General features: G+C 37.3%; 1 protein-coding gene across 1 annotated transcript in view; it reads right to left on the bottom strand.

Moving 5' to 3' along the window:
- Positions 1–11,825: 11,825 nt before the first annotated feature.
- LOC114035635 (cilia- and flagella-associated protein 43-like) overlaps positions 11,826–13,673 on the bottom strand; it is a 156,102-nt gene continuing 154,254 nt past the window's right edge. The window contains exons 37-38 of the mRNA XM_027851936.1: positions 12,395–12,548; positions 11,826–12,169 (exon numbers count right to left, since the gene is read on the bottom strand). Of these exons, the coding sequence (XP_027707737.1) occupies positions 12,003–12,169; positions 12,395–12,548 (321 nt within the window). The 3' untranslated portion in view covers positions 11,826–12,002. The remainder of the gene's footprint in view (positions 12,170–12,394; positions 12,549–13,673) is intronic.

The raw sequence follows: 13,673 nt of genomic DNA, 5'->3' as shown, positions 1-13,673 counted from the left end.
GGGCAGACATCCCCCAGAATTGCTCTGAGGCTGGGATTTTGCCCAGTTTCAGAGAGGAGTACTAGATCAGAGTTATATCTGTCCCCTAAATACTGCTGATCTAAGAGTACAATAGGTTCAAAATTTAAAAAAGAATCCTCCTTGGCTATTATCCTTTAAAGAGGAGAGGTTGGCTTAGCTTTTTCCTAACAAATTTTGGTTATACAAGAGACCATTACAAATAGTAAATAGACCTGCTTATATCTAAGCAAATAGTAAACAGAGAAGTCACACAGATTAGAATATACCAGAAAAATACACAGAGTAAATGATCTCTTTAGATGAGAGGTCAGATCTTAGTTCAGTCAATAGAGATCCAACGTCAACCAAGGAAAAATTCTCCTAAAACTCTGGGGACATGTTGCGAAGTCTGCTTTCCTAGCTGGTTTGCAACTTCCAAAGTGTCATTCTCATACCACATGTCTGGAGTTAGTCCTAAAGATAGTTTGGTACCATAAGTTACCGGGAAGAAGGAATCAAGAATGTCTCTTCTCTCCAAAGGTTTGGTACCAGTTCCTCTCCTTACTCTCTTCTTTGGCTTTGTAGTCTCGTGATACTAACCTGGTGTTACTCATACTGAACATGCAACATGCTCCAGGCTTGGCTTAAAACTGTTATATAGTTATCCCTTCCACATTTCTGGGATTAGGGATTTTCCTATCTGGAAAATCCGTGTAAAATTTTTTGGCCCTCTCTTCACAAAAAGGCAGAAGTCTCTATCTGTCCTGCTTCTGATTTCCTCTTCTCCCTTCTTCCCTTTTCTTCCTATTTCCCTGTTGAGTGAAATATTTTTCTGTACCCAGCTCTATGTGTATATGTATTCTTCCTTCCATTGACCAGTTTAGATGAGAGTGAGGTTCAGGTGTCACCTGCTCCTCTGACTCCTTCCTCTTTGTTTGTATAGATGTCTTATTGTGTACTGTTATTATTTGAAAAAAATTTCCCTAATTTTCCTCCCCCCCGTAGTATATTCTTTTTCTCCTCCATATCCAGTCTTCTTTTAAGATCATCAAGATATAATAGAACCACTCCCAGTCCTTCTGTCTGATTAAACTCTTTCTGTGATCCCAGATGATCCAAAGGGGACATCTCACCATATTTGAATATAAGCAGAGAGTCGGGGCTGCTAAATCTTGTGATCCCGTGACTTCTCAGTACTTGAACTCTTTCTTTCTATCTGCTTGCAGTACTTTCGTTTTCTTTTTCTTTTTCTTTTCACTTTTTTTTTTTGATCCAAGAAGAGCTATATTTTGGCTATGATGTTCCTGGGAATTTTCAATTGGAGTTTTTTTCAGGAGGTGACCAGTAATTCTCTTTCTGCTTTGCCAGTATTCCTTTCAGATTTCTTGACATGTGATTCTTAGGTTCTCTCTCTTTCTCTCTCTCTTTTTTTATCGTAGCTTTCAGGTAGTCCAGTGATTCTTAAATTTTTTTCTCCATGATCTGTTTTCCAGGACGGTAGTATTTTGCTATGAGATACCTTACATTTTCTTCTGTTTTTTTTTTTCAGCCTTTTGAGTTCAAATATTTCTTGTTGTTTCATGGAGTAATTGGTTTCTCTTTAGTTGATTCTAATATTCAGGAGAGAGTGGGCAGAGCACTGAACCTGGAGTCAGGAAGATCTGAGTACAAATTCAGACTTTGGGCAAGTCACTTTCTCTCTGACTCAGTTTCCTTTTCTGTAAAATAGGGATAATACTAACACCTCCCAATATTATTATGAGTATGAAGTTAGATAATATTTTAAAAGTGCTTTGCAAACCTCAAAAAAGATATAGAAATGTTGGTGATTAATATTTAAGATATTATTAAAATAATAACTGATTTGCTCCAGGTCTCACATATAGTAAGTAGCAGACTCAAGATTCGTACACAGGTCTAACTGCAAACTCAGTGTTCTTTCCACCTTAATATGCTGCTTCTTTTAGACTACACTTGCTTTGTGTTTAATTAATATTCTTAAATTATTATTTTTGTAGCTGAATAACTAGTTGTTGGTGATATTAGCCAGGTGTCAATTATTTGTTGAAATTGTTTGCCTCTGAAGTGCCTTTGAAATCAGATTCTGTAATTTTCTATGATCTTTTCAGTACTTTTATCTTGAATCAATTTTAAAAATTTGCTTTTATGATGACATCAATAAATATGCTAATATTACAAAGAGCAAGAAAGATTATGTGTGAAACTGTGAGCTTCTATTATGTACAATTTATTTTTTTCAAATGTGTATTTAAATTACCCCAATAACAACAAAACTGCTGGCTTTTGTTTTCCCTTCTAACTTTTCTCTTCTGTGTATTTTTAAAATATTTCATTGATGCCCTTTCTTTACCCTTGCATCACTATTACTACCCAACAGACACCCCCCCCCATAGAAGCCTTCATTGTTACAAATAAGTATAGTCAAGCAAAACATTCACAGAATCAAAGAATTTAAGTTAGAAGGGACCTCAGGAGCCATCTAATATAACCCATGTACAAAGGGAACTTTCTGCTGAAGACCTTCAAGGTGAGAGAACTTACCATCTTTCTAGGCAACTCATTCTACTTTTGGCCATGTCTGAAAATTTATTCCTCATTCTGAAACTTATAGACCAGGGCTTCTCCAACTTTTTCCATTCTCAGTCCCTTCAGTGCTTCTTAAATTGTGGGACACAACCTACTCTATTCTCCTCTCTACCAGAAGCATACTTTATCATCAGTGTTTTGAAGTCATGACTGGTTACTCCATTGTTTAAAGTACTCAAAGTTATATTCCTTTACATTATTGTAGTTGTTGTATAAACATACTCTTGGTTCTGCTCTCTTCATTGGTTCACATAGATCTTCTGGGTTTCTGTGAATTTCCCCCTTTTTTATAACTTTATAGTTTTCCATTACATTCATATACCATAATTTGTTTAGTGTACTTCTTTTGTGAATCAATTTTGTGAGTCAACAATAAGGGGATTACAATTTTAACCTTTAAAATCATAAGTTTAAACTTGAGAGAGAGTCTAATTTGAAGGTCCTTGAGGACAGAGTTTAGGTCAGGGGTGGGGAAGCTGTGGCCTCGACTGAACGTCAAAGGGCCGCAGTTGAGGACCTAGAGAGCCACGTGTGGCCTCAAGGCCACAGGTTCCCCACCCCTAGTCTAGGTCTTCTTGCTCTGTAAACCAATAATGGGAGGGCTCCCATTACAAGGATTTAAGATTTGCTTTCCTATATTAATGGACATAGCTAGAGGATACCAGAACATAGACAGTGCATTTGTCAGCTAGTGGTCTCCTAAAGTTGCCATTCCCTTTCTATAAAACTTATTACAAAGCCTCTGTCAATTCTTCCTCTTTTTCCTCATCACACTTGTGGAAGTATGCTTCAGTGGCAACCAATCATCTCCTCTTCTAGTGTAGACCAACCTCTTCCCTTATCCATATTCCATTATCCATTTCCTCCACTGCTTTTACTCTAGTCTCTTGACCCACAGTTTCCCACATTTATAGAAACTGAAGTAATATTACTGTCCCTCTCTCCTGCTCACACTCAGCGAGCTGGGAGTACATCTCCAGCTCCCCTCTTGATTTCTCTCTCTCTACTTGAATAACTTCTTTGTGTTATTTCCCCTGTCTCCTCCACCCTCAATAGAAGATTTGATTTGATTGTCAGGGAACTTGAGTTTTTAGTTTGAGTTTTTAGTTCATGGGATATTAATTCAGCTCTTTCTTCTCTTTTGACCTTTTGTTCTCTGATGACGTCTTTGTTTCAGGTTTCTTCCTGCTCCAATCCCTCCTCCAAATAGTTGCCGAAGAGATATTGTTAAAGCACAAATATGACCGTGTGATTTCCCTACTCAAGAAACTCCAGTGGTTCCTTATTGCCTCTAGAATAAATTAGGAACTTCCCTCATTGGCTTTTAAAGTACTTTATAATCAAATCTCACGCTATCTTACTATTGTATATTATTGTATGTTATTCTCCTTTCTTCACTCCATAGACCACCAAACCAGCGTTCCTGCAAATTCCCGTCTCTGTCTTTTCATTGGCTTTTCCTCAAGTCTTGCCTATGCTCTCTCCTCACCTCCTCCTCATAGAATTTCTTTAAGATGTGGTTCAAAGATGACCTGCATAAAGCCTTTCCTGATCCCCTCAACTACTAGTGTTTTTCTCTTTAAACCTCCTTGTATTGAACTACTTTGCCTGTGTTTGTACATATACTTTTTATATTTATTCCACATATACTTGAATATATCTTTGTTGTCTCCCCCGTTAGAACGTAGGCCCCTTTGTAAATAGAGATTTTTTTCATACCTTTTTATTTGCATCCTCAGCTAGCACAGTGCCTCGTACATTGTAGGCATTTAATAGGTGATTGTTTGATTGATTGATTAGGCTTGAATTTACTGGATATATATCTTTGAGATTTCTCCTGATCTCCTTTGTTTCTTGGCATATGCCAAACTCTTGTTTGATTTCTTGTGGATAAGAAGTATCCCTTATGAGGAATATAAGGAGTATGGAAGGAGAAAGGGCATGTATATAAGTATTCCTTGTATATGGGGGCTAAGGGCCATTTGAATTGATTTTTGTCTTAAACTGATAGCTTTTCTCTTGATTGTTTGAAATACTTGTTTTTTGGCATCAAAATTTGGAAGTTTAACCACGACATTCCTAGGAGATTTAAGCTGTATTTTTCTCTCTGTTGATGACTTTGAGGATTCTATCAATGAGTAATTTCTTTATATTGCTTCTGAAACTGAGTATTTTAAGTGCATGGGTTGAATTTTTTTATATCTATGATTTTTTAGTTATTTCTGCACAATCTGCCTTCAAGTTCAGCACTTTGGTCTTTAAAGAACTCATTTGTTTCTTCAGTATTTTTTTATTTTTGTGGTAGGAACTATGTATTTTTTTTTGTGGATGATTGGTGGGGCACTGGGGACAGTTGTTGGGGAAAACTGACAAGATTGTTGTGTAAACACATTGTGTTTGTGCCCCTCACCAGGCCAAAGTATTGCTTAATATTAACAGGATGATTTAGGGACTCAAAGGGCTTTCATTTAGTCCTATCCACAATAGTCAACATAGAAGTCAATGTAAGCTCCTGTACAGGCACTAACCCTCACACCCTCAATACACTACCCGTGGTCAGCCACCACAGCTGAGACACAAATGGGATTTTTCCATGCTCCTTCACCTGTGCAAGAGTGCTCCTTTCCTCAGAGGTTTCCCTACCAAGAACTCTGCAACAATGGCTGTGTCACCACTGAGAGACCCCTTGGTATAACAGTAACCTGGTAGTATCTATCAGCTCCCCACCCCCATCCTTTTGAAGACACAATAACTTGGGCATATAGTCTTCTGTTTCCCTATAGTCTTGCATTTAAAACAAACTGAGCCTTGGGGGAACCTTGTCTCTCTTCCTAAGGAGACTCATCCAAAAGTCTTTCAAATCTGGGTATAAAGAATTGGGTAGCTCTGCAAGACTAAGTTGGATAGAGTACCAACCAAATGGAATAGAGGCTGCTTTCAGGGATGTCCTAAATTTTGGCAGGGCAGAAGGACCCTTACTATCTTAATCCCAAATGTCCCTGTATAACTGTAGGTCAGTTATCAATCTTGTCCACCCAGTGTTTCAAAATACCAAAAGCTACTTATGGAAAGGAGTACCATAACCCTCTTCCCATCTAACATAGTGGTGGGTATCATGCCTATTCCCATCATAATTAGAACACCTATTTGTGTGAATAGCCTTATATGTCCAGACAGCAGCTGGGGCTGCCCCCATCTTGTACTCCAGCACTGCCAGTTGATCTGCCCAGGATTATGTGGTGATCTGTTGAGAAAGGCCCATAGAAAGCTTGAGGCCATTCAAGTTGTGCCTCACCCAGAAAGCAAGAGCAAATTACACCCAAAACAGACTGGTCTAGTAGGGCAGAGAGAGTATAAATGCACTTCATTAAAACCATCCTTTCCTACTTTCCTCCATCAGGAATTCATTTTAATGGAGCTAAATATGCAGAACTCTCTATTTTAGCATCCTAAAAAGGGATAAAGGGCAGTCCTCATCTGGAACCTTCAAATGAGTCAACTGACTTTTTTTTTTTTGCAAGAATAAATTAACTGAACGCTCTCCCAGCAGATGGAATTCTACAAGTGACAAATATTCTAAATTGCTTCTATTAGACCATACTCTCATTAACCATTCGATGGGTTCATTGCCTTGCTGATTAAACTTCCTTAATATTGAAAGTCTTTCCACACTGATTTCCCCTACATAGGGAGTATTGCTCCAGAAGTAATATGGTTGTGAGAGTTAGGAAGGGAGGGAGGTATTAATAAGGTAAGTCTGAGATTCTTTTACTGCTTATACTAACTCCCATTCATAATTATTACAACTTCTGTTTTCCTCTTTTATAATCCTAATTCCTTAAGGGTCCAACACATTTGACAAAAGAACTTTGGGTCAGAGAGTATTAGTTCTTGCCTCTATTAACATTGCCCTTTTCACTTCCGTGTTTAACAAATTCATTAGTCTTTTGCCTTCAAGATATAACAAAAACTCATTCCTAGCTGCCTCTAATTGCCTAGTACATGAGAACATTTTATTTTCACTTTCTTTGTATTGGCAATTCAGCCTTTCTAGGCTGTTAATATCTTCCTGACCAGGGGATGTTTTTGCTGTCTTTATCAGGCTCCTCAGACATACATTGTACCAATTCTATGGGGTGAATGAGAATTCTTTCCTTATTCTACAAAAAGTACCACTCATATATCTTAGTGAGTTTGCTACCAGGAGCCAAATTAAATTTTTAGCATCCCATTGAAAAAGAATATTTTCTGCTGACTTATGTTGTGGGCTAGTGTAACCTAGGCCAGATCAGATGAGTATATGTAATTCAAAAGGTTTTAAAAGTTATGCCTTCTGCGGTATTTTAAAATATTTAACTTTGATTTTTCAGTTTGTATTTGAATTTCTTAAATATATCAATGTAACAGTTTGCTCACTTACAGAGTAGAAATTAAATGATAATGGAGTTAATGCTAGTTTACAAAAGCACTCTTAGCCTTAGCTTATATATTTCTACCTTGTTAAATATTCAATCTTTAACAAGAAGGCCTCATTTTCAAGTCAGATTCTAACAGTTTTTTTTTTAAAGATTCTTCCTTTAGTTTGTTGTTAGCAGTGTTTATATGAGGTACAAGGTTTAGAAAGGACAGAAACATAAAAGAAAGTTGAAAAAGATAGAAATATCAAGGGATATATCAGAACTAAAACCTCTGACATTTCAAGTGAACTATGGGTTCCTAATTTAATGTTATCAGAACCAAAAGTTTGATCTAGTTTTAACTAGTTATTGGAGAAGTAATGTTTAAGAGGTTGTACTAAATTGTGTTGAGATCTGTGTTGTAAAAGATTTTAGCGAGAACATCCAAGAATTTCTTCAAGTCATAAGGAACCAGAGAAACAAATTTCCTAAAGAAGAGACCACTTCAGAGATGCCATTGAAGGATGAGGCCAGTTCCCAGACCAGAAGACTGTGTTAGACATCTGAGATTCAAGATGAAATGTGCTAGTAAAATGGATATTGGGAGTGGGTTACTGGGAGGAGACTTATTTTAGTTAATGTTGATGATCATTATTGTATTACTTTGGTTTTTTGCTTCTCAAGTATCTATGGTTGCTGAATTTTCTCAGTTGTCTTGAAACATGTAAATTTCCCTTCTAAATTTAGTACATGGTTTTAGATATTTGTACTATGGCTTGTGTTATGATTAATCAGTCATTATTCTTTTTCAATCTTTCTTTAGTTACTATGTTAAAGCCTGTTTTGAACTTCCACCAGAAAAAAATTGTGTTAGTATGTCCTACTGTTGATAATGATTATGTTAAGGATCTTTAAAGATCAGATTATAGATAAATGATCTATGAGAGACACATATCTCTCATTGATCAAAGGGGGGAATTGAGAAGATTAAGATCAATCCTGTATCATTTTCTTTTTGATCCTATTTACAAGTAATTGACTTTGTCCTGTAACTGCTTAAGTCATGGTTCTTTGTCTCTGAACTTAGTTCAGAGTAGAGCTGGCCTGTAATGGGTTAAGTTTAAAAATCTAGCTCTTGTTACCTCGAGCAATTTTGCTAACCTTGGGGAATGTGTGTGAAAGAAAGGGAGTTGGGCCTGTTACCTTTATTCCACCAAGCTGTCCTTTAAGTGTGTCTGGGTTGCTATCCAAAAGTCTGGGCTGCTATCTCGCACCTGGACTGCAACGATTAGCACTTCTTAGTCTCATGGAGGAGAATGGGAGGGGGTCGTTGCAACCCCCTATTACCAAACTTCCAACCAATTATATTGTACCTTGTGCCTCAGTTTTGTAACCAATCATATTGCCCTCAATCCCAGGATAGATGTCAGTTACCCTATTCTATTCTTTGTTCTGTACTCCCCAAACCCTATGAAAGGAGAATTGTCCTTTGGCTCAGGGTCTTTGGCATAAATGGAGGCAGAAGGCAGCATGCCCCTATTAATAAATGTTGTCTCGTATGGAGATTTGCTACAGTTTACCCTTTTGTTAAATTTCACTTGAGATGCTACCCAAATCTTGGAGCTAGGTAGCCTAAGCCTTCATGATTTAGGAGTGATCTGAATGTTCTGTTGAGTCCCTGTCAGGTATAAACTTCACCTGGAGAGAACTCCAGCTCAGTTGGTAGGCCCTTTCTCCTCAGGCACAGAATTCCCTTTCTTTCCAATTGATTCTGTTCACAATATCTTCCCAGTCCTCTTCCTATTTCCTACCTACTCTCCCTCCTCCAGTTATCCCTGCCACCACTTTGTGTAGCAGAGGAAAAAAAAAATTTTTTTTTGCCTGTTACAACATATGGGCAAATCAGACTGAATCACTACCTTGATGAGACAGTTTAGAAGTCACTAAAACTAGCTCTTTAAACACAGGCTTAACAGGTAATTTGTAATGGGCCTGTGGGCAGGCTCAGAGTGGTTAAAAGTGAGTGGGAGTTCAATTCTTTGTGATTATTTCAGAAAGATTTATCTAATGTAAGTGTTTGCTTCGTTTCTTTCTGTTGCTATTTTAGTTAGTGTAGATTTGTTATGTTTCTTGCTGTTTTGAGGTTGTGTTAAAGGGAAGTTATTCTGACAACATCTACAATACTATCTTCCCAATTGTGAGATGTCCAGGCCAATATAGCTTTACCAGCTCACAATAAGTAGACTCTAAACCTGGTCAAAAGTTCACTGTTCCTATATTTTAAGCTGTGACAGAGAAATACAAACCCTCTTCTCAGGTGCCAACTTTTTAACCATCTGTTCACTTAAAATTTTCTTTCATTATTTGAATTCCATCTTCAATTGGGATCGGCATCAATAATGAAAACACCATTGTCCCTAAGTTTTCCCCCAAGCCTTCATAATCCCTATCAATGCTTTTTAGGTTCATTCTGGTAGTATAATTTGCTCTCTACTTGAATTGTCAGTCTTGGGAAATACTCTATCATGTTTTGGATACTTGCTTCCATAAGACTGCAAGCATGTGCCTGTGTTGTTAATGCCAGGTTTATAAACAGCTCCTTTAGAAGGGAATTACCTTCATTATTCATCAATGCTATCCAATCCAATACACATTTATTAAGTGCTCATTATATGCTAGGCACTGTGCTAAGCCCTGGAAATACACTTAATAAAAAGACACTCCCTGCCCTCAAGGAGCTTACAGTGTAAAATAGGGAAATAGCATGGAAAAGGAAATAGGAAAGCAAGGGCAAGGAGCATAGAATGACACACCAGGAGGTACCTGCTGTGGAGGCATCTTGTTCTATAGAGTTGAAGTCAAGGCAGTAGATGCAGAATGGAGTGAGCTGCAAGGGCAATTTTTGCTCTCTATAAAGGAAGACATTGTTAGGGTATCCTACCATTCAGCCCTTCAATCAAAAGGGGAGAAGAGGCTGAGTGAGGTAATGTCAAAGCTTGAGTTAGCAGCATAGTGATGAGATTAGAAGTCCAGTGCCAAAGCTGAGGGGGCCTGGTCCTGGTTTGTTGAACAATTGGCATGCATTTCTGAATAAATTGATATGCTTGGAAGCCTGAATCTTTGTTTCCTCAGTCATTTTATCTTTCACCCACCACAATACTCACAACACCTCTGTGAGGTAGGTGCTGTTATTTTATAGTTGAGGAAGCTGAGGCAAACAGGGGTTAAGTGACCTTGCCGAGATCACCCATCTAGTAAGTGTCTGAGACCAGTTTGGAACTTGGGTTTTTCTGACTCCAGGCCCAGCACTCTTATCATCTGTGCAAGCTAGCTACGGTACTGTCTTCCCAATAGTACTGTGAGATGGGAGCTAAAGGAGGGAGAAATATAAGAGGACAGGATGGAATGAAATACACAATTGACAATTATAGCCGTGAATCTCAATGCTATAAACTCACCCAGAATATGAAAGAGGATAGCAGAATATATTAGGAAACAGAATCCAACAATATATTGTTTATAGATTCACATAGAGTTAAACAAGAGGGGCTAGAACAAAATCTTTTATGCTTCCCCTGAACTGAAAAAAAATGGGAGTAGTAATAATGATTTCAGATGAAGTTTTAGTAAAAATAGACATGATTAAAAAAGACAAACAGGAAAATTATTACGTTATTCTTAAAGGCACCATAGATAATTAATTCAATACTTAATGTATATACCAAATAGCATAGCATCTTAAATATTCAAAGGAAAAAGTTATTGAATTGGAGGGAGAAATAAATAGTAAAACTCTAGTAGTAGGGGACCTCAGTGTTCTCCTTTCATATCTAGACAAATGTAACTAAAAAATAAGGACCTGACTAGAACTTTAGAAAAATTAGAAATGATAGTTTTTTGGTGATTCTTGAATGGAGATAGGCAGTGGTGGTACCACTTTTACAGATTGACAGATGGCTTCCCTCTCAACCCTCTGTTCAAGCCCAAGGTCAGGGGAAAGACCTCAAGAACTTGAGGAATGCTGGGTAAACTACCTAGTCCCACAAGTAGTTCCCCGAGTCTCCCAGGGCTTCTGAAAATTTTCTTTTGTGTGCAGGACCAAAAAGTGGTTATCTTTATTTGATCTAAAGGTAATAGAGAGCCACTGAAATTTGAGTAGGAGAGTGACAGACCTGCCTGCATTTTAAGAAAATCAGTTTGTCAGCTTTTGGGAGGATGGAGTGGAGTGGGGAGGGATAAAACAGGGAGATCATGTGGGAGGCTGTTGCAGTAATCAAAAGGAGAGATTGTGAGAGTCTGAACTAGTGTGGTGACTATGTGAGAAGTGACAACACTTGGCAGCTGTTTTAATATGTGGAATGAGTGTGAATAGTTAAGGATGGCGCACTGAGGTTGCCAACTTGGGTGATTGGAAGGAAGGATCATTGTGCTTTCAACAGAAAGAGGAAAGTTGAGAAGGAAGGGTAGGGTTTTTTTTGGGGGGGGGATATAATAAATTCTGTTTTGGACATGCTGAGTTTCTGATATTTCTAAAATGTTTAGTTAGAAATGTCCAGTAGGCAGCTGGTGATGTGGGTGTAGAGCTCAGGAGAGAGACTAATATTGAAGTTTTAAATGTGAAAATCAGTAGCATAGATATGACCCATGGGACCTGATGAGGTCACCAACGGATAGAGAGGGAAGAGGGCCCATGTATATTTAATGCTTTATTTTTAAAAAACAAATGTCAAATCTATGGGCAAATTAATGCAACAGAATGGAATTGTTCACTCCTTTAAAAAAGGACACATTCAAGGTATATAACACTTTTATTTGTGCAGGACAAACTTATATTTCTACAACTTTTTGGGAGATTCCAAAGATTTTCAATTAAGGGATAGAGGGAGGGGCTAGTAAATTAAGAGTATTTAGTTTTTCTGTCACTAGAGAAAAGAAATTTTAAGAAAATGAGAACGGATTTTAAAATATGTGATGTCTTCATGTTTTCCATCAGCATTTCTACATTTGAGCAAGTGCAGGAAATGTTTTCATTCTTAGTCTTTCAACTTCTGCCTGCAAAATTGCAATCTGTTCAACCTGACTTCTTGAAATATCTGCTAGCTTTTGTTGTTGCAACATAGCATCATAACGTTCCATGGCAATCTTTTCACAAGTCAGCTTAGATCCTATTTACAAACAAAACAAAACAAACACACCCCCCCACCCAGAAAATTAGTGGAACCACTGTCTAAAGTATTGAAAAAACATAATTTATCTTGAATGGATTAATAAAACTATTAAACTAGGGAAAACATTTTAAATGTTAAGAGCTTTGTGTACTGTTGTAATAAAACTTTCTGATATGCAGCTTTCTGCCAACTTTTTAACCATACAAAGATAATTTGGCTTACCAAGTGATTTACAGATTTTTCTTCTTTCGCTGATGGTCACCAACTCTTCTTTTAGTTCACAACTTAGAGTATAATTTGCTAAATCTCTTTGAGTGATTAACTTTCCTAGTTGCTTGAATAATTTTTTGAAGGCTTCCACCTCTCTTTTGTGAGCCTGGCAATTATATAATTTCCCAAAAAATATTGAGGAAAAAGGGCATTGTAACTTACTACTTTATTAAAAATGATGCTATTAAAATTAACAATTCCTAGATGTATGAATTATTATCATTGATATTAACAGCAACCAAAACCTTTTGTATGACTATGGATATAGAAGCAGAAAAAAAAGTTTGACATGGTTTTTATCAGCCCAAAATTTGTTGTAATAAATTTAATTTTATAACTAATCATCAAAAACATTTAGCATTTACTTTGTGCAATATGCATAGAAGAGACTACAAATATTTCACTAAACAGATAACAAATTGGTGTTTTATAAATAGCAAACTAGTGTGACCTAATTACTAATCTCTGAAGATAACAATTATAGTTACAAGATGTCACACTATGCCATTTGTTGCAGATCGCTGCTAAGGGGATTATAGTCTATTACTGTGTTTCTTGGATTGGTAATGGACTATGGTTGCAGATTTCTAAGATTCTTTTCTGATTATAATCTCCTGTTCTTCAGTCTCTCCATTTGTCTCAGCTTCTCTCAAACATATTCTTCATCCTTGCTGTGAACTTTACTCCTTTTTTTCCTATCTCTTCTTCCATTTCATCAACCCTACTCCAGCTTCATGGCTGTCCTTTCTTACTCTTTACTACAGTTAACCAGCTCATCTCTGCATGGTTTCTACTCCCTTAGCCCTTTATTATTATGCAATTTTCTTCTGCTCTTAATTCCTTGCCAATGTTTAGGCTGATGTGCCACCCAGCATCCCTCTTTTCTGCTGTTCTTCCTGATATCCTGGACTCTGCTGGTACAAGTTATGTAATATTCCTGCAAATTCATAGTGTTCTCAATTGGGCCCTCACTGCTGTCACTTTAGTTCTTCTGATTGATTCTTTATCACACTTTCACTTTGTTTTAAGCCTTCTCTTGCTTTAAGCCCCTAATGCAGTGTTACTAAGAAAATCAATCCTATTTGTCAAGTCTTCTGGCTTAATCTGTATCTCAGAACCCCTCTACTTACTTATCCATCCTCTCCTCCTTTTCTCAAGGAAAATGTAGCTCTTCTTGCCAATGTTAATCCTTTTCTTTGTGGCCTTGATTTCTTCTGCCACTTCTAGTAGT

This window comes from Vombatus ursinus, unplaced genomic scaffold, assembly GCF_900497805.2.
Source record: "Vombatus ursinus unplaced genomic scaffold, bare-nosed wombat genome assembly UNPS02009205.1, whole genome shotgun sequence".
In the NCBI taxonomy this organism is placed as follows: Eukaryota; Metazoa; Chordata; class Mammalia; order Diprotodontia; family Vombatidae; genus Vombatus; species Vombatus ursinus.
Note: the sequence above shows the minus strand (reverse complement) of the source record. Positions and strands in the feature narration are given on the sequence as shown.